This window comes from Squalius cephalus (genome assembly GCF_949319135.1).
Source record: "Squalius cephalus genome assembly, chromosome: 2".
In the NCBI taxonomy this organism is placed as follows: Eukaryota; Metazoa; Chordata; class Actinopteri; order Cypriniformes; family Leuciscidae; genus Squalius; species Squalius cephalus.
In genome coordinates, this window is record NC_137123.1 from 56,985,106 (window position 1) to 57,005,208 (window position 20,103).

Consider the following 20,103-nt stretch of genomic DNA (forward strand, 5'->3'; position numbering starts at 1 on the left):
GACCCATTAAACTTTGAAAACATTTTTGAGGGAACTATTTTGATCAATGTTTTATGCAGATTGGTATAATTTCATTATAACTAATCTCCTGTAAGAATAGTAAAACAATTAATTTCTAATGCAGATAAAATACTGCAAACCTTGTGCTGGATGTCATTGCTGATTTAGAGACAGACTTGGGAAAACTTCATGGAACAACATTGAAATTGATTCATTAAAAGGTTGTATTAAAGTTTGTAAACATTTTTTGGGAACTATATTGAGTGATATTATGTTGTGTCTTAAATGAAAAATTAAAATGACAACTATTTGTAAAATAAAAATGAAAATTATTATTATTTCACTGTAACTATTACCATTGTAATGTAAATCTATTAACCTCTGGTACCTCCAACAAAAATCTTTAATACTGCAAACCTTGTATTGGATGCTTCTAGAAATAGGAATGTGAATTTGCACCTGATTAATCAAAAAAACTGAACATACCCAGATTTTGTGATCTTATGAGACAATGGAGGAAAACAAACAACAACAAAAAGTTGTGAAAATTTTCAGTTTAGTTTATTAGAAGAATCAGTAAAGATTTCATTATAATGGACTGTATTTTATTGGATTGAACTGGTCTTGACTCTGAACTGGTCGCAGACATAATGTAATTACTAACAATCTGCAAACTCTGACAAAAAACTAAAGCATAAGCGCTCTCAAAATGACAAGCTCCAATCTTTTATTGTTAGAAACAGTGTAAAAATGACAGTAAATGATGGGATGACGAGGGGGAAAGCCTCCATGACCACAACACAAGCACTGTAGCTTCACAGGCTGCGACAATAGATGCTGTATGTGGCAAGGTTTCATCTCGTGCATGGCGTGAAGTACTAAAATCACTGCACTAAAGTTAAAGGATCAACTTTTCCCCATTCCATTACCTGCGTCTTGTGTTTTTCAAAGCAAAAACATGTTTTGTGTGAACTATAAATCATTGTCAGGGTCCACTTTCAGATTTACCGGTCCCTAACATTACGTCAAAAAAGCAAACAGTATCAATGGGTGCTTTTTGGCCAGAATAAGTTTTTTTGCAAATAATGAAACTATTCGTTACCTATCCTTGGTTTCAGGTTAAAGTGGAAGGCCATAAACATAAACTAAAACTAAGACACCAACACAACTTTATCAACCAGTCATAAAGTAGAGGTATAAAGCAAATCCAGTAAATACAAATGGTGGCCGTACATCATTTAAACATGACAGAAACTGTAATATACATCTACGGTATTTATTTAACAATATGATGGTTATTCAGACACTCTTGGATAATATACAAATGGGTATCTAAACACATTTTAATGAGCTAACATCCCTGATTAAAAAATCAGCATAGCTGATCACCAGCATATGTTTTGTTTTGGATGCTGGTTCCCAGAATGAAACACTAATATTCTGGTGTCCCAAACCAGCTTAACCAGCAGACTTTCCTTGCATAAACCAGCCTGGACCAGTATGCAAACTCTGGTCTAAACTGGTGTTTCAGCAGGAATAGTCTTTAGAAATGTTTTTTATTCTTACATAATTAACAACTATACAAACCAGTGTGAGAGAAACACTCAGTGGCCAGGTATATAGCTGTGTAATGTGAGTGTGTTGTTGAGTTTCAGTGTGTGAGTATCGTGTGCCTGTGATCGTAAAGCTATTTTAGGAGAAAAATTTCCCTTGAAAAAGTATATTTACACTAAAATAGCAATAGGTGGAAAAATTGTATCACAAGCTTTTTATTATATCATCAAATTTAATGATGCTCAACAGAGAGAAATATTAAACACTTTTTTGCATTTGTTTGCATTCATTCCTTTAAGAAAATTACCAGTAGTTGCGAGATCCTGTTTAGAGTGTAATGTTTGGCACCATTTCAACCGAAACCACCAGAGAGAAAACATGATACTGACAAGAAGAGTTTACTTAGTGTCCTGTTCAGTGAGTGTGGTTGTTTAACCTTCACTGCATGAGATCCATTGAGTGTATTTCACCAGATAAAGTATAAAGAGGAGACAAATGTCTCATAGAAATTGAATAAGAAAAATGCAGTATGATAGCTGTAGAAAAGTTGTCAGGGAAATCGTCTGATCTGTTTTGCTCCACAATAGGTTTTATGTTTACTATCTGAACTAACTGGAAAACATTTACCCTGACATGTTATCAAAACAAAACTATATATGTCAAGCCGAATTAGCTGTAAATGCACCCAGCGTTATCCGTCACAATTGCATTTTTACTAGTAAGATTTGAATTAAAAAGTTCTTTAATTTAATTCTTACTAGTTACAATAACAATTACAGAGCTTTAATAAAGTTGTTAGTAAGAAATACAAATTGAGATCTATGTCATTATGATGAGTAATGCTGAGAACATTAAAATATAATTTGGCTTGTTTTAGAAAGCTTCTTTGGAGAATTTGATCTTTACTTTTTGAAGTAAACCGGATCTATTCAGGATCTATACTTGCATGACTAGAAAATGGTCACCATGTGAACCGACTTTGATGTCAGTCAGCAGTTCTTCCACCTGGCAAAAATCAGAGTCATGTGATATATATTTTATGTTATGCAACAAACGTCAGATATTGTTTACTTTAAAGCATTATCTTTTAGATTCATAAATGAACACATGCGTGTTGGGTGTACTTAAGGAAATTTGTTTAAATATGTATAGATTAAGGGAGATGTGATCAAGACTGTGAGTCCCAGTTCACATTTCCTTGAAATTGCTCATCTGTTGTATGACAAATCAGGAGGTTATAAATACTCCAGGCACCGCAACACCAGTGTGTTCTTGCCTTTGGTGTCGGTATGTACTGTAGCATTTGAAGAGCTGCTTTTGGTCTTTTACATTCTACATCTGTATTTAATATTATGTTTAATTAATCCATGGATGGTTTTAAGTAAAGTTTTTTTCCATACTTGCATTATTGTCTATTCATTGATAATAGCTTGATCTTTGACTTGTTCTGCTATAAATTTGAGGTAAGTGTTTATTTGTTATTTAAATATTACACAATAAAAGCTATTATAAAAAAAGTATCACATGTGTTTGTTCTTGCAAAGATCTTGATAATTCATCATCTCATCCTCTTCATCATGGCGCTGGTTCTTCATGTGCTGATGCTGTTTCTTCTTTCCGGTGGTTCGGCCAGAGTTGTGCCGGATTTTGAGCAGGAATGTGGTCAATTTTTTGCAAATAGAATATCACCAACAAGATTTCCTGGACCACCACAGTATCAGCAGATCTGCCAAACTCTAAATAATCTTTACTATTATGCCACATATTATGATACTTACAACAGGATCCCAGTGTACTCAGCCTACAGGTTTAACGGGATAATGGGCTGCACAAGAAGAAACAATTGGTACATTGAACCTCAAGTAAGTGAAACATTATTCTGTTAAAGCTACACTGTGTGATTTTTACCCCCATCTAGCGGTGAAATTGTATATGACTACCCAGTGAATATTAGCTTCTGTTCCTCTCAATTCCGAGGGCGTTTTCACTCCTACGGTGGCCGTATTATTCCAAGATTAACATGGCTTCCAGTTATCACTTCGTCCATGACAATAATAAACAATACGTCTAAAATGAATAAAACTACAGGACAGATGTCAGGAGGTAAACGTCACCCTTGGAATCGGCTATCCCAGCATAATCAGATTAGGCTAACGTTACAATGTGTACACAGTAAAAGCAATTAAAAATAACTAAAATTTACAGTGTCCTTTTTTTATATAGCTTAAAAAATTGTGCCTTTAAAACTATTCATCACCTGTGATCCATTGCAGCACAGATTTCTGTTACAAGGTAAACAATACTTTTTCACCATTGATGTGAGGATGAAGTTATACTAGAGGTCGTTCTGGCGTTATGCACAACCATGCTATGGTTAGACAAGCAACTCTAAAACTTCGAATTTACACAAATGAATTACAACAGGCTGAATTACCTGTCAAGAAGAAAGCAGGCAACCTCGGCGTCCGTTTTAAATCTTTTCTCCTCATGAGCTCTTTCCATCTGGGAAAAGTTACTCCAATATTGACTATGGTCTTGCTGATTTGTCTGTCGCGTTGACGTTTTAATTCTCTCTTTCAAATGTGAGTACGCACACACACACACACCACACTATCTTTCCGGCACTCGCTAGCTCGCGAGTAATCTCCCCCTCGCATTCGTCACGGTGTCACTGAGTGAAAAACGCAAAAGGCGAAGCTTGAATTTACAGGTATGTCCCTCTTTGGCTAATGTAGTTTCAAGATGGAGGGGCAACATGGCGACCAGCATTCGAACCCCTCACCCGTATGTACTTTCAATGGCAGATTATAAACTTAAGAGAATACTTTATTACTTGAAAGAAGTAAATATACATTAATGAGCACATATATTTTTGAAAGAACTAAGTGTTTTTTGCTAAGAATCAACTAAAAAAGTTACACAGTGTAGCTTTAAGAAACATGAGGAAACTGAATAATCAAGGCTTTATACCAAACAATGCACAATAGGGGAGACCGGGGATGGTTGTAACAGTTTTGACCTTTCTGTCTATATCTTGTAGTACTTTGAAGTCAGTGTGTTCAAAATGTGATCCAAACTAGTTACAAGTGTCTGCTATTAAATGACATTGCTATTATCTTTGCAACACAAACAGAAAATGCATGGTTTAGTTTCAAACACGAGGAGTGAAATGTTACAATTCACCCCATAGTCTGGGTTAGTTGTAACATACCCTGGGGTGAGATGTAACATTATGATATCCACCGGGGTGATATGTAACATAATGAAATAAGGATTTTGACAAAAAAATTATTTTGAAAGGTTTTTATTCAACACTGACTTTTCAATATAACTGGTGTGTGTATCACTCTTAGTCTCAGTGTGTTTGTCACTCTCAGTCATAGTAATTGACCATTATAAATTGATAAAATTATAATAAATAATAAATAAAATAATAATAATAATAAATTGAATAATAAAATTGTAAATTTTAAATAATAATAATTAATAAAATTGAACACTTGAACATTGTGTGTGTGTGTGTGTGTGTGTGTGTGTGTGTGTGTGACTGTTGTTACTCTGTCAGAGTAATTGACCATAATAAATTGAACTTGAACACTTGAACATTCTATTTGTGTAAGCATGGTTGTTACTGTCAGTCTATAGTATTGGCCATAATAAAATTTAATGTTTCATTGTTGTTACAACTAACCCAGAGTCTTGTTGTTACAACTAACCCAGAGTCGTGTAGCCATGAACTAGCTCACCTTACAGCTAACAGGCAAAACATTAGCACTCACAACTTGCATGGAAAATATCTACAGACACACAATAAACATAATAAAAGTTTGATGAGTTTAACTACAAAGCAGAAATTCCCATAACAAAAACAAAAAAAGTAAAAAAAGTAACTTTCTTATCTCAAAATTGTTTTTTCCACTCTAACATGTGCTGTGTCTGCCACAGGGCTCTACTTTATCACATGTGGAATAAGAACTAAACTGAGCATGTTTGAAGTGAATCAGGTGATTTGTAACTAGTTCCTGATTGGACAGATTGGAATTGTTACAACTGACCCGTGTTACAACCATCCCCGGTCTCCCCTACAAATGAACACAGAGTCAGATAAATGCTTATAAAACAAAACAGAGATTGATACTGTAGTACATTACAAATCTGAATAGTAGAAGGAGACATATGGAAGGGTATAAAACCAGTGGATTTGGCCTAAAAGTGTTTGCTATGCTTACTTAAGAGTCTGTGTCAGTTACTTTTATTTATCTTCTAATGAAACTGTTCTTAAGCTCATGTTTTCAATTGATTTAATATTGCAGCTTGATGATCAAAATACATCACCAAACATATCACCTGAGGGGTCTGTGAAAGATAAAACACTACGTGGAGTCCATCAAGCTCTCGATGGAGATTATGAGAAGTCTCTGTACCACAAAGGTCATCTAGCACCAGTCTACCAGGCAGAATCACAGAGCTGTTCTGACGCCACCTTCACTCTCACTAATGCTGCTCCACAAGTGCCCAATTTTAACACACCTTTATGGAGGGATAAGGAAAAAAAGCTGGCAGTACTTCTGGAAAGACAATGTATACTTATCTCACAACCTGTTTACATTGTAACAGGGGTAGTACCAGGTCCTGGTAATATAAAGAATAGAGTGAATGTGCCTAGTCATTTCTGGTCTGCATACTGTTGCTTAGACCAGAATAACAGATGTTCATTCTCAGGGGGAGTCATTGGAACCAATGAACATTACTCCAAAATAAGTGAAATAACTGTGGATAATTTACAGAAAGAGTTGACAACCCTTTATAAAACAAACTTTAGGTTGTTTCAATAGGAATAACAAAAACAGACATGTTTTTTTCAAAATCTTTATTGAGCAATTCAACTTTGCAAACATTTTTGAGGGAACTATTTTGAGTGATATTTTATGCAGATTAGTATAATTTCATTAATTTATATAATTTTAACATCCTGTTGGAATTGGAAAACAATTCATTTCTAATGCTGATAATAAATAACACTGCAAACCTTGTGCTGGATGTCAGCTGATTTAGAGTCAGACTTTAAATTTAACAAAACTAAATAAACAACAAAAGTTGTATTAAAGTTTGTAAACATTCTGTGAGAATTTGTATTGAGTGATATTATGTTGTGTCTTAATCAAATGACAAATTAGAATGGCAATTATCTGTGAAATTATAATGAAAATGATTAGCATTTCACTGTAACTATTATCATTATAATGTCTATTGTAAATCTATTAACCTCTGATACATCTATTAAAAATGTGGATGCTTCTAGAAATATGTAGCCTATGTGTATTTGCACCTGATTACTAAAAGAAAATGTAACAACCTGCAGTTGTCAGTGACAGTATGGGGCTCTGATACTTTAACTGTATCAAGGAAAACAAACAACAAAAAGTTGTCAGAACTTCACATTTTAATGGACTGGATTTTACTGGATTGAACTGGTCTTGAATCTGAACTGGTCATCCCATCATGTAATGTTATTTTTACACTGTTTCTTTTTGGCCATATTTTGATAACGCTTTAGATTACAGCCCGGAAAGTACTGCGTAATTAAGACGAATTTACAGTGTAACTTTCGGTAGTTATAGGGTACCTATAGTAGCCTATAAGGGAATAACATGTACAGTTTGGGGAATAAAGGGGTTACAACCAGGAGAATTAAACAATTATTTATACTGTAAGTATTATAGAACTAAAGGGTACTTATTTTACTATTATGATACAACAATCTTACATTTGGGACTGGGAGCAATTTAGCGAGAACATACACTGTAATAATGGTGTACCAATACATACTTTATAGGCTTTTTAAAAATTACAGGGTACGTATATCTAAGTGCAGATGTTTAAGTTTGGCCGTAAATGTTTCAAGGCAAGTAAAGCTAAAACTATTGCAATTTTTTTAAATACTGGGAAATATACTCTTGTTCCATGTAGCTACAGGGTAAGTACAATAAAAATACATACACACTTATACACTCTTATATCACTGACTCGGAAACCTTTATTTAAAAAACAACTCATTACAGTTGGTCTGAAGCGATAGTTTAAAAAGTTTAAAATATTGTAATTGTTTTTTTTACAAACTTATCGTTTAACTTCAGAAGACATTGATCATACATTGGGGTTGTGCGGATTACTACAGTTATTGCAGTATGTGCTGTTTGATCCTCCAACTTTTAGGAACACATGAGCTTGCATTATATGTATTTCCAGAGATGTATTTTTTTATTTTTCTAAAAACCTTCATTTGTGTTAATCTGAAAAATAAAGTAGTGTACATCTTGGATGGCATGAGGGTAAAAGATGAGTAAATGGTGAGGACGTATTTCTGGGTGTACTGTGAAGGGGGTGGATTGGAATCCACTGCTGCTTCAATGTATATGTAAGAAGTGATTATAATCAAGGTATTAATCCATATTTTTTTTCCTTCTAAATATCAAATGATTTGAATGACTTCTCTGGAGATTTTACTTTGTTATTGAAGTTACCAGTGTGATTACTGAAATGTTATTTTCATGTATTCTTTAATGTCAGTATTTGATATTTGAATGTAGTAACATTGCTTGCCTATTTACTATTTACATTGCTTGTCCATTGCTTCCAGAAATGAAATAGGGACTGTTTTGTGTTTGAGAAAGGTCTTCAACATGTTAAAACACATTCATTGAAGTCTATAGTTTAAGGTACCATTTCTCAGTTAAAGCCTATATTTTCATTTAGACTAAAATGTCCTATCCTGAGAGAAAGAACTTGTTATCTTGATGTTTTGAGACGAGACTCCTGTTTATAGTTAGAGCCGGGCCGAATCCAACCTTGGAAAAGCTGTGTGTCGGTGTGTGTGTTAGTCTTCTTGCTTCCAGGTTAAGGAACCACTGGCGTTATTGGAGATTGACTGAGTTGTTGTTCGGGACATGCTGGCGTCCAGCAACCCAAATCTGTGACCTGGAAGGTCACGTCGTGCCTAACTTCAGGGTCCGAGTGTCAGCAGCATAATCTATGGAGATATGCTTCAGTCTGTCTGCATATGTGTGGAAAATTACTATGTTTATGAATTTCTTAGCCAATCAGAATCATTCAACCTGTAAGCAATGACGTAGCTTAGACCTTGGAAATGGTATAACTGCTGTGATCTTTGTAACTGTAAGCGGGGCGGCTTACGAACTCCTGTGTGAGTCTTGAACTGACTTCTGCTGATGAAACTGCAAACTATCTTAAGTAAAACTTTTCTTCAATTTTTTTATAATTCTGACTCCGGGTCTTTCTTCAACATCTGGTCCTTGGGTCCTAAACTGTTAACCCCTACAGTAAACTGTTAACCCCTACAACTGCATTTTCTTTTAATACAGAATAGCAAGAGACATGATATCTTCTTCAGATTCATCAGTGGAAAGAAAGAAAAAAAAGAAACCAAGCAAGAGAAAAAAGGGGGGACAAAACATGCTACTTTCTGTCAAGGCTTAAATGAAAAAGAAGTGTTGTAAATCTCGTTTGAATTAAGTTGTTTTTCAAATAAAGGTTTCCGAGTCAGTGATATAAGATTGCGTGTATGTATTTGTATATACTTACCCTGTAACTACATGGAACAAGAGGGTAACAAGCACCACTACATGGAACAAGAGTATCTTTCCCCAATATTTAAGCAAAAGTTGCAATAGTTTTAGTTTTCAGTGCACTTTTGTTAAAAAAGATTACTGTATAAATGCATAAATATGTAATTTTTAAAAAGTCTATAAAGTATGTATTGGTACACATTACAAAAAGGTACACAGTGTATGTTCTCGCTAAATTGCTCCCAAATGTAAGATTGTTGTATCATAATAGTAGAAAAAGTACCCTTTAGTTCTATAATACTTACAGTATAAATATTTTTTTATTTCTCCTGGTTGTAACCCCTTTATTCCCCAAACTTTACATATTGTCACCTTATACTTACATGCAAGTACTTTATAGATACACTATAATTACTGAAAGTTACACTGTAAAATCGCATTAATTACACAATACTTTCCAGGCTGTGATCTAAAGCGTTACAGATTTTTTTTTGTGAATAATGAAACTATTCGTTACCTATCCTTGGTTTAAATAGGTTAAAGTGGAAAGTCATAAGCATAAACTAAAACTAAGACACCAACACAACTTTATTAACCAGTCATAAAGTAGAGCTATAAATCTTACAATAAATTACACATGGTGGCTGTACATTTAAATATGACAGAAACAGTCATACATCAGTTTATTTAACAATTTGATGGTTATTCAGACAGTCTTGAATAATATGCAAATGGGTATCTCAACACATTTTAATGAGCTAACATCCCTGATGAAAAATCATCAAAGCTGATCACCAGCATATGTTGTGTTTTGGATGCTGGTTCCCAGAATGAAACACTAATATGCTGGTGTCCCAAACCAGCTTAACCAGCAGACTTTCCTTGCATAAACCAGCCTGGACCAGTATGCAAACTCTGGTCTAAACTGGTGTTTCAGCAGGAATAGTCTTTAGAAATGTTCTTTATTCTTACATAATTAACATCTATACAAACCAGTGTATGTGTGAGAGAAACACTCAGTGGCCAGGTATATAGCTGTGTAATGTGAGTGTGTTGTTGAGTTTCAGTGTGTGAGTATCGTGTGCCTGTGAGGTCAGACTGTATGTTGAGTAAGACACTGCAGACCCGAGCATCAGTCCAGCCATATATGATACAGTCATGGTGTTCCCTGTAAAATAGTCATTGAGAAAACAAAATTAGTGGAGAGAAAACACAATAAGATTTCAGTATATCAGTTGCTTCTCCAAATGACAGAAATGACATCAAATGGAAAGCAAATGGAGAATTTTTCTCCCGTTTTGACAATTATTCTCATGAGAAAAAGCCTCTAACAATTCCGACAACAAATGATTTGAGCTATGCTATAAAATGCTAATTTTATAAATCTTTCATAGAGTACTGGGATTTAAATGAAATGTTATGTGTGAAGGAATTATATTTTAGATTAAAGTTACACTATGTGTGTGTGAAGCATAAAAAGTATGCAATTATCATTACCATAGGCTTAATATAGAGAATCAGGTTTTTTTTATGAAGGCTATTGAATTTTGTAGCCACCTATTCTTAAAAACTTACACAGAGTAGATTTAATCTGTTTAAAAACATTTTCTATTATGTATTCACATAAATTTTGTTGCCAATTCTAATTTGAGACAGTGCTGAATTATTTTGGTGATTGTGACAGAAAATATAAGGACAATTACTTAAAAAACAAAGCAAAAACTATAAAGCTCACCAGAGCATTTGTGCTTCAAGACACTGAGTTTGAAGGTTTTCACACTTCTGACAGCGTTTAAAAAAGTATTCAGTAATGATTACTGATCTGAGGACAAGTGGTTTTAGGGGTAGTGGGTGATAATGTCACGACTTTGATAAAATAAAGAAATAAAGAGCTGGTATTAAGTTTGAATTTGTATTAAGTACATTCTAGTGATCATCTATGGCTAATTTCAAAGAGGAAAAGCTGCTGTTTTAAAACTAATCTGCAAAATTTCAAACTAAACTAGATCTGTACTAAAGCTTCCTCTAGTCTAGATGGTTACTTTTCGATGGTTACTTTGAAGGAATTTGTTTTATTAATCATAACTAACATTGCTTTTTCTTAAAAGGATTAACATTTGTGCTTTTGAGAATGAAATGTCACCAACACTTGGCAAAAGTTAGTGCATGTTGAAATAACGGAAGCAGATGGACAAGACTAGACAGCTGTTTGAATATATATATATATATATATATATATATTTAACCTCAAGCTGAAGTAATAAAAAAAAATCCAATTTGCTTTGCCCAGAAACACAGGAGGGGGTTTGCTGTATTGCCAATCATATTAGAGAAAACTGCAATGAATCATGTAACCTTTGCCATGCACCGATTCTATATAAACTTTTGTACTCTTTTTGTTGTGGAGATTCTCCACAAGGGGAATTTGTAGGGGAATATCAACCACACTACACATTTCGCTCACTCTTCATGTGTGTCTGATATACTCACCCGCCACTTCTCGCTGCTGAAGTGGCACCTTGCCGGCCGCCTGTATCATTGGTACAGAGCCAAGGTACCCGTTACTGATACCCAGCATCATGGAGAGGGCGCAGGGCCAGGCGGGGTGCGCCAGCAGGGGGCGCTGCACAGGAGACACACACATTACAAACAGGGGCAGGAAGAGAACACGAAAACACGAACACACCAGCAGCTGCACACCGCCCCACTCGTACGGACACGCTGCCAAGATCTAAAGAGAGCGAGAGAGAAATAAAGTCACCATGAAATCAAAATTGACAATTCTTGTTTTTATGGAGTATTGCACTATTTATTATAAATTATTTATCCTTGAATGTGCCATTGTAAACTTTAATCAAAATAACTTCCCCTCCCTCTTGCAGAGACATCTTCATCTCTTCTCTGATGAGATCACAGCAATTCATAGTTTTCACATGATGTCTCACCCTTATAGGAGCACCCACCTGGAGGGCAAAACAAGGATTCCTCCACTGACCACCAGATATTTTCACCAGGTACTAATGTAATAAGCCAGTGATATTAAAAGACCAAATTCAATATACACCTTATTGATGATGCATAATATACAGGCAAGTCTATGAACCCAGAATATAAATGTAACACAAGTATATTAAAAGTATAAAATTTCATCTGTTTAAATTTTCTTTTTATTATGTATTATGTATTCATACATATTTGGTGTAGCCTACTGACAGAAAATGTAACCATTTAGTTTTTGGTGTAGCTAGGGACTTAAAATAAAGGGAAATATCTAAAACCACAAACTATTTTAATTTGAGAAATAAAAATGTATAATGTATAGTTTTTTATTAAGCGGTTTTCCATAAAAAGACTTCATAAAGAAAACGGTTAAACATTTAGTGTGTTGCATTCAAATTCTTGGCTCATCTACTCACCTATATTATGGTATGCATCATCAATAAGGTGTACAATGAATTTGATCTTTCACTGTTTTAGTACATAAGGCATTTTAGGTGTTATTGCAGGTTAAGTGATTGAAAAACTGCGGTGGATGCATTATATGGATCGCAAGTACCCAAAACGAGCAAAAATTGACAGATTCGAGCTACAGTTATGTGAATATGTTGCCCTCCAGGTCTCCGTGCCAGTGATGTGACTGAAAACTATAAATAGCAAACCACAACAATCCAATCATCCAAACAATTCCCAAAGGACGAAATCAAGTCCCGTCCAACATTATTTCTTGTTTAACAAGCAATCATGTCATAATAGTGAAGAAAATTTTGTCGCAAGTTAAACTTCCATTTTGTGTCTCCTTCAAACATTTACCTTTTTTAAATGATATTATATGCTTATAAATGACATCAAACTGTTTCATTTCACCTTGCCCACAAAGTCAGCCATGTTGAACAGAGCCATGGTGAGAATAGGCAGCCATTCTCCCAGTGTATCGTTACGTAACTCTGACTCCAAACCAGGGAACAGACACAGTGTGATGAAATATGTCACCAAGATTGAGAGCATATAGGGCCAGATCATCCGAGCAACAGCGCACCTCTGACCCAGAATCTCTGGAAGAAAGCCATCATGTTACAATACTTCAGTGCTAAAAATGTGACATTAATTGAACTTAACTTTATTTTACAGTCTGTACACAGAATAGCTACTGGTTGTGATTAAAACTATGGCTCACCCTTCACACTGATCCAGGTCCCTTTGTTCTCTGGTTTGGGCACATCAAATCTGACATAAACTTCATCTCCATGGGAACCGTTACTCAGATTAACTGCATCAGCCTCATCAACTGTGCTTGACGCCACTCCATCCTAATGTGTGGAAATGCCATGAGTCAATGTACATTTCTGAGAAAATCATTCTAAACAATTTATGTATATGTATAGTATCTAGAATAAAACGTTTTCGCTGAGATTTGTCACAGTGCATTGTGGCATTGCCTTGTGTCAGAAGTGTGCATATATTCAAAAAGGTTATTGTAGGGAGCTCATTATGAAACACCATGTACACCTAAATTAAATATTTTTTGCAATGTAGTATGTATATGGTTAGAAGATGTCTGTCTCACGTGACCAGGTTATTTGTACACGCTGTGACTATACAAATCACAACATGTAAATAGGAAAATGTTGGTGTTATTTTGTCACTTATTGGGAGCAGTATGCTAGCTGGAGCTGTTTACCTCCAGTCTTTGTGCTAAGTTAGGCCAGCGGTGGGTGCGTCAGACAGAGTTACGGCACGGAGATGAAAAAGGTATGTATGGACTTATCTAACTCTGGGGGATACGGTGAATAAGCTAAAGTCCCAAAAAGTCGGCGTGTTCCTTTAAATGTAAGAAGGAAAACAGTTAGACAGACCCACAGAAACCTTTCAGAACCTGTCAGATGGATCCATATCTCACAAAAAGTCCCCAAAAGTCAAATGCAAACCAGTGCTTCTGTGTGTGAATTTACCTCTTCCTCTGCACCGCTGTCATAATGTATCTGGTAGCCACTGCGCTTCTGTGTCGGAACATTATTAATCTGTCCTTTGAGCCAGCTGTGGCTGCGGCGAGCTCTGTCGGTGTGATAACGGACAAAGTGTGTTTGTCGCACCACCACGTGTAACAGAAAACAGAGCGTCTCTATTGAGATAGAGAACAGGAAGAAGATGATGGTGTTGTTCTTCTCGTCTTCCACCAGCAGCTTTGTAAAAATCCGACTCAGAGAGACAATAACTCCAGCAGTGCCTGAAACAGCAATTGACAAAAAACACATCAACTGCAATACAAACAAACACCAGCACATTATGAGTAAAAATTCTGTGAATTCATATTTCACATACATTATATTTTCTAAAATGTTTTATTAAAATTGAAAGTATTAAAGGACCACTAAAATTTATTGCAATTGTGCCATTATCTTTGTGACAATTAAGGATATTTCCCCCACCAGTTATGAAGTTTCACCACTGTCATTTTTGTTGTCTGTTGATTTTGTCATTCAAAATAAAGGTAAGGTAGGCAATTTTTTTAATAAACACTTTTTTATATAATGGTTGGAACACTCTTCACATCCTGATAACAATTAATAATAAAAGTTGTCTATATATTAAAACATGTATATATATATATATATATATATATATATATATCTTCTGTAGAAGTCTCAGGACCAAAACATGTTTGTCCAATCACAATGTCCTACCAGTCAACATATGTATTCCCATACCCCCGCGCACCCTGCTGTGCAAGCTATAGCCGTAATTAGATGATGTTTACTAGGAGCTGTTCACGTCCTCAGACTCAGATTTTTGCGTTTCAATGGCAACACTATCAACGCTGAAATGAATCTGCAGCAGTCAGGTGGTACAAGTAAGAGCTCTAAGTTGTTAACGTTCATTATTATTGTAATGTTGTGTGCTTTAAGACATGAAGTAATTTAACGCCGTCTCTCGCGAATGCTTTGCAGATTCTGCTGTGTGTTTAAGAGAAGGCGTGGCTTTGGAGATGCTCAGAAGGGAGGGCTGGATCTCATGCTTTCAATGCTAGCTTGTTATAGCTAGCCTCTCCAAAATTGCCTACCCTACCTTTAACATAGTCATTTAAACGTAGCTCTCAGCAGTGTGGGTGGCGTCGGGATGTTCGTTAAAAGTATATCGCTGCAAAGTTATTTCACACTCCTTTTTACTTCCAAGCAACAAACGAAGAAGAATTTTGCCTTGTGTATAACGGGGCAATGAATCATGTTCAATCACTTGCATGTTACCTGTGCATGAGTGCGAGCATGAGCAATAAGTTGCCGGCTGCAACTCACTTAATGGCCACCGATGTCGCCAATAACAAGGGTTTCTTAATTCTACAAATAGCCCCTTTAAATAATAAAAAATATATATATTTTGTAACAACTGTATTTGTTGTACTGCCTCTAATTTAATCCTTGTATTACCATATTTTTACTATATCACTTGAAAAATTTAATTCAGAATTACACAAAAAAATACATTTATTTTAATATAATGATTGTGATTTCATTCATGCAGTGATGGAAGTTCAGCTCACTCTCTCCAGTCATCACGCCCTGTGTGTACCTCTTGGGCAGCATCCCAGTGTAACCGTAAAAACTGGACTGCTGCACTGCAAAGGGCAGAAGGACAATGGACAAAGTTTCAGATCACAAAAACACAATCTAGGCCAAATGCAAGAACATGATTGCTTGTATAAATGTACCTGTGCATCCAAATGCAACGATGGCAATTGCAGCCAGAGTAACAGCATAGGACTGCTGAGTGTCAAACAGCTCCAACCAGACGTCACACACACTCACAAACACCAAAGGTCCCAATGCAAATAGATATCCTATATATGCAAAACAAGAAATTTAGTGATATTGCATTCAATAAATAAGAGTAATGTAATCTGCATGTAGAAAATGGTGCGGAGGAGCCTTTCATCGTTTTATTTTGAGGCGACTTTTGCATGTTCTTACCCACACAGATGCGAGTGTGTAAGCTCAGTCTCTCCACGAGTGCGTTGTTCACAATTACGGCACTGAGAGCCACAAGTATATACGTCAAACTCATGTCGAACACAATAGAGGTGCCTGACAATAGAAAAGAGGGGAATTGACAAGCATAACTTGTAGAGAAATATTACTGTGCAATGCATAGTTGTCACTTTTTCCATCCACAGCTCTGTGAATTTAATTTAGTCTATCCTGTGATGTGCGACAGGTTGGTTGCATCAAACCTTTGAATTTGCGGTGGAGATAGTCCACATCAGTGATGAAACTATTGTATGGCAGTAGAAAGCCGACACCAGCCAACAGCATGGCAAAGTAGATGCCATGGTAGCGATCATCAGGAATGGATTCCTCTGAGTCTGAAATGAAGACATGAGCTTGCATTAATACCAACCAGAATGATAGAGCAGCTTGATAAACCTGAGCCCCATTTTTAATTAATAGAAATTAACATTCTTAAACAGTAGAACATGGTGCTGCAATGCCATGGTCATGGGTTCGATTCCCAGGGAATGCATGCACTGATAAAGTGCATACCTTAAATGCAACGTAAGTCGATTTGATTAAAAGTGTCTGCCAAATGCATAAATGTAAAAGTCAAGAATGCTTTTGTGTTGTACATGATGGTGTCTTGCACCAATGCAGGGCTTCTCAACCTGGAGTTTGTGAACCCCTGGTGGTTTGTGAGGGAACTGCAGGGAGTTAATTAGAAGCAAATAATTAATTAAATCATAAAAATGTCAAATTAAAAACAAATTAATACTTAAAAAAATGAATCAAAATTTAACACCAACTAAAAACATGAAAATATTGTATTGTTTACCTACATGTCACAAAAAATTTGGAAACTAATGTATGCATTATTTCACACATGCATGCATCATACATTTATACAAAGACCTCAATGCATGCATCAAATGCATCAATATATACACGTCATTTTGCACGTGCAATTTAATGCATTTTGTATGTGCGAATTGTAATTCTGTGTTGTGTGTATCTGCAACTCACCATGAGCACTGTGAGGTTTTATCCAACCCCTCTTCTCCTCCTCTGGCAGCTGACTAAAGCTGAAATTCGTGATCACAGCCTTCTCTCTACCCTGCCGATTCCTGCTCCACTCCTCTGAGTACATGCCTGGGAAAAAAGGTCCGAATTCACACGTGGGAAAAGATTCATACTGTCAAGATGCAGTTGGCCTTAAATTTAGTAACTTAATATATATATATATATATATATATATATATATATATATATATATATATATATATATATATATAATGAATATATAAACAAATATAATAGATAGCCTATCAGCTGCTGAAGTGAATATTGACATGACATCAAAAACAGAATACTGAATACTAGTACTAGAAATACTACACTTTCCCTGTAAGAAATACTGACCGGACTTGCACAGCATGTATGCTATGCTGTGCAATAAGAATCAATCATTTTTTTGTTTTATGCAACCAAGCATTGCAGTGGTTCTTCTATCTTTCTTCCTCCACCTGTTTTCCTTTGAAGCATGCATGAGCATGAATTATTCTCCCATATGTTGTTGGGTCAGTTGGACTAGGTGATAAACGCGAGATTCGTCGATGTCACCTGACAGATCCACCAAAGCTATTTTTAGAAATATCGAGCGTCCATGTCATAGCCTGTAATTTTAACGGCGGGGATATTGAATTGAAGTAGCCTAGGCTACTACATCACATTAATGACTGATGTTTTTGAAGGATGATTTGTCTTTAAGGTTATTTGACATCTGGATGCCTTACACATATTCGCAACTAATGGATAGACTCACGCAGTATGATAATAAGTGAACGTCAATCAGAGCAGTCGCGCGCTTTCGTGAAGATAACAGGTCTCTTACCTGATGTGCCAATGTCATTCACGCTGTCACAAGAGAATTAGGTATATTTAATTACGATCCAGGTTCTCTTTCCAAAGCGGGGTTATTTGAGGGTGCTCGTTTTCTGCTCTCTCTCTCTCTCTCTCTCTCTCTCTCTCTCTCTCTCTCTCTCTCTCTCTCTCTCTCTCTCTCTCTCGAGGCTCTCCTCCCTCATGCGCAAGTCACGGAATCATCACGCACTTTACGATTGATCAGCAGGGCACACTATCTAAGGATGGGGTTCATTTGTATAAACATATAGGCCTAGCCTACCTTTAAATATTGGCTACAAAACTATTGAACATTTCCACCGTTATTGCCCAGGAACAGAACAATTCTGCGTATTGATTCTCAAATCAGTTCATTGTTCAACAAACGCTGATAGCGGAGCATGTTGTCACACTGAAATATTTTTTATATAGATGATTGAAAAATAATTTATTGAATGAATGAATTAAATTAATTTATTTTAAGGAATATGGTTTTAGGATTAAAGTGAACCTAGGCTATGTTAAAAACTATAACATATGCCTACAAAACTGCTAGAGAAAACACATGATTTGTGTAACTTTGACAATTGAAGCTACTGAGATACAACCACTGTGACAACTAGCCCCAGCCTCCCCTATTTAATTCAAAGCCACAGTAATGTAAATCTAGGCCTGCATCTTTTACATCTTTTTTTTTGTTTTGTTACCATGTTTGGTTTATTTAGACTACTTTATATGCACTCTGCATTTGTTTTGTTTTTTGTTTTTTTGCAGTGATACTGTAGTCTGTAGAATAACCCTTTTTATATTTCACCCAAATAACAGTCCTTAAAAGAACATTTTTTTAGTGTAATGAAGATTTTGAAAAATCTACAGAACCCCTTTCCACTATAAAAAACCTTTTACGCAATGGAAAGATTCGGTTATTCATGGAACCATCGATGCCAATAAAGAACCTTTATTTTTAATTGTGTTGAGCATTTGCATTTCAAGAGATAGTGTTGAACTGTTCTCTTTTCTTCAAAAACCAAAATTTCTCTTGAAGTTCTTTTTTCACAACTGGCTTGCTCCGGGGCAGAAAGTCCTCGGGAGATTTTGGAAGCAATGCAAAGCTGAACCCTTAAATTATCTATTACCCTCATTTAGGTCACAAAACCTCAGAGTTCTCATTTTTGTTAAAAAGAAGCAGAATTTAAAAAGGGGGATTCAAATGTAGGAGAGCAACACAGACGAAGCTATTCTGGATGCATTAGAAGATACTTTTAGAAACATATTGTCTCTGAGAACAAGTGTGATTCTTTTATTACATGCACAACATAAAAGAACTATACAAAAAGTGTCATCTCCATGGAAACATTGTGTGTGAGATCTCTAAGGAGATGCTGAGGAAACAAAAGCCTTCGCCCTTCTTCTCTGCAGTGTGTGGGTGTGTGCGCTTCAGCTCAGCAGTCTGCAGTTAGAAATCCTGCACTGCAGTCTGTCATGGAAGATAAGTGAGAAATCTACTGACACGATGCAAGAGCACACACACACATGCACACACACACACACACACACTCGCCCGCGCGCGCACACACACACACACACACACACACACACACACACACACACACACACACACACACACATAGGCTAGCTCAGTATCTCACTAAACACATTCATCTTGTTTTGAAATATACTTACATAAGCTGCAGTGGGAAAGTCAGAGAAGTTAATCAGAAGTGAATTTAAATGTCATGAATAATCATTTCAGAGCAGCAAAGTGATTTATACACATCTATGTCTGTAAACCCTTGTGAAAAGAAGTGCACTTAACTGTATTGAATGTAATGTACATCAAATCTAAAAAAATATGTAAACAACTCACAGATTACTGAAATAAAATGTTTCATTACTTAGAACATCATACAACTATTTTTAATACTTTGTGTGTGGGGAGGAAGATCAAAGAATTTTGTGAATGAATTTTAGGGAAAATGCATGAATATTTAGGGAAAGTTTGACTGTAGTTGCATGGTGATAATGAAAATACAGAGCACAGATCTATGCCACTCATCACTTGATTTAATGGCAGCCACCCC

General features: G+C 35.8%; 2 protein-coding genes across 3 annotated transcripts; one reads left to right on the plus strand and one right to left on the minus strand.

The window, feature by feature from the left end:
• Nucleotides 1–586: 586 nt before the first annotated feature.
• slc29a4b (asolute carrier family 29 member 4b) lies at nucleotides 587–18,227 on the minus strand. 2 transcript variants are annotated; one of them, XR_013823834.1, is made up of 12 exons: nucleotides 18,015–18,189; nucleotides 17,147–17,272; nucleotides 16,363–16,494; nucleotides 16,103–16,216; nucleotides 15,844–15,972; nucleotides 15,676–15,750; nucleotides 14,090–14,364; nucleotides 13,315–13,447; nucleotides 13,005–13,192; nucleotides 11,631–11,871; nucleotides 9,810–10,308; nucleotides 587–1,254 (listed from the first exon to the last, which is right to left on the minus strand). XR_013823834.1 is itself a non-coding variant. In XM_079896425.1 (11 exons), exons 2-11 carry the CDS (start codon nucleotides 17,268–17,270, stop codon nucleotides 10,157–10,159), a joined length of 1,563 nt encoding a protein of 520 aa, XP_079752551.1. In that variant the 5' UTR covers nucleotides 17,271–17,272; nucleotides 18,015–18,227; the 3' UTR covers nucleotides 9,712–10,156. The 2 variants fall into 2 exon arrangements, 1 of the variants encoding a protein (XP_079752551.1); XM_079896425.1 differs by lacking the exon at nucleotides 587–1,254 and having other exon boundaries at nucleotides 9,712–10,308; nucleotides 18,015–18,227.
• LOC307153359 (endonuclease domain-containing 1 protein-like) lies at nucleotides 3,103–6,856 on the plus strand. The gene is made up of 2 exons (XM_079862780.1): nucleotides 3,103–3,416; nucleotides 5,868–6,856. Exons 1-2 carry the CDS (start codon nucleotides 3,132–3,134, stop codon nucleotides 6,387–6,389), a joined length of 807 nt encoding a protein of 268 aa, XP_079718906.1. The 5' UTR covers nucleotides 3,103–3,131; the 3' UTR covers nucleotides 6,390–6,856.
• Nucleotides 18,228–20,103: the final 1,876 nt, after the last annotated feature.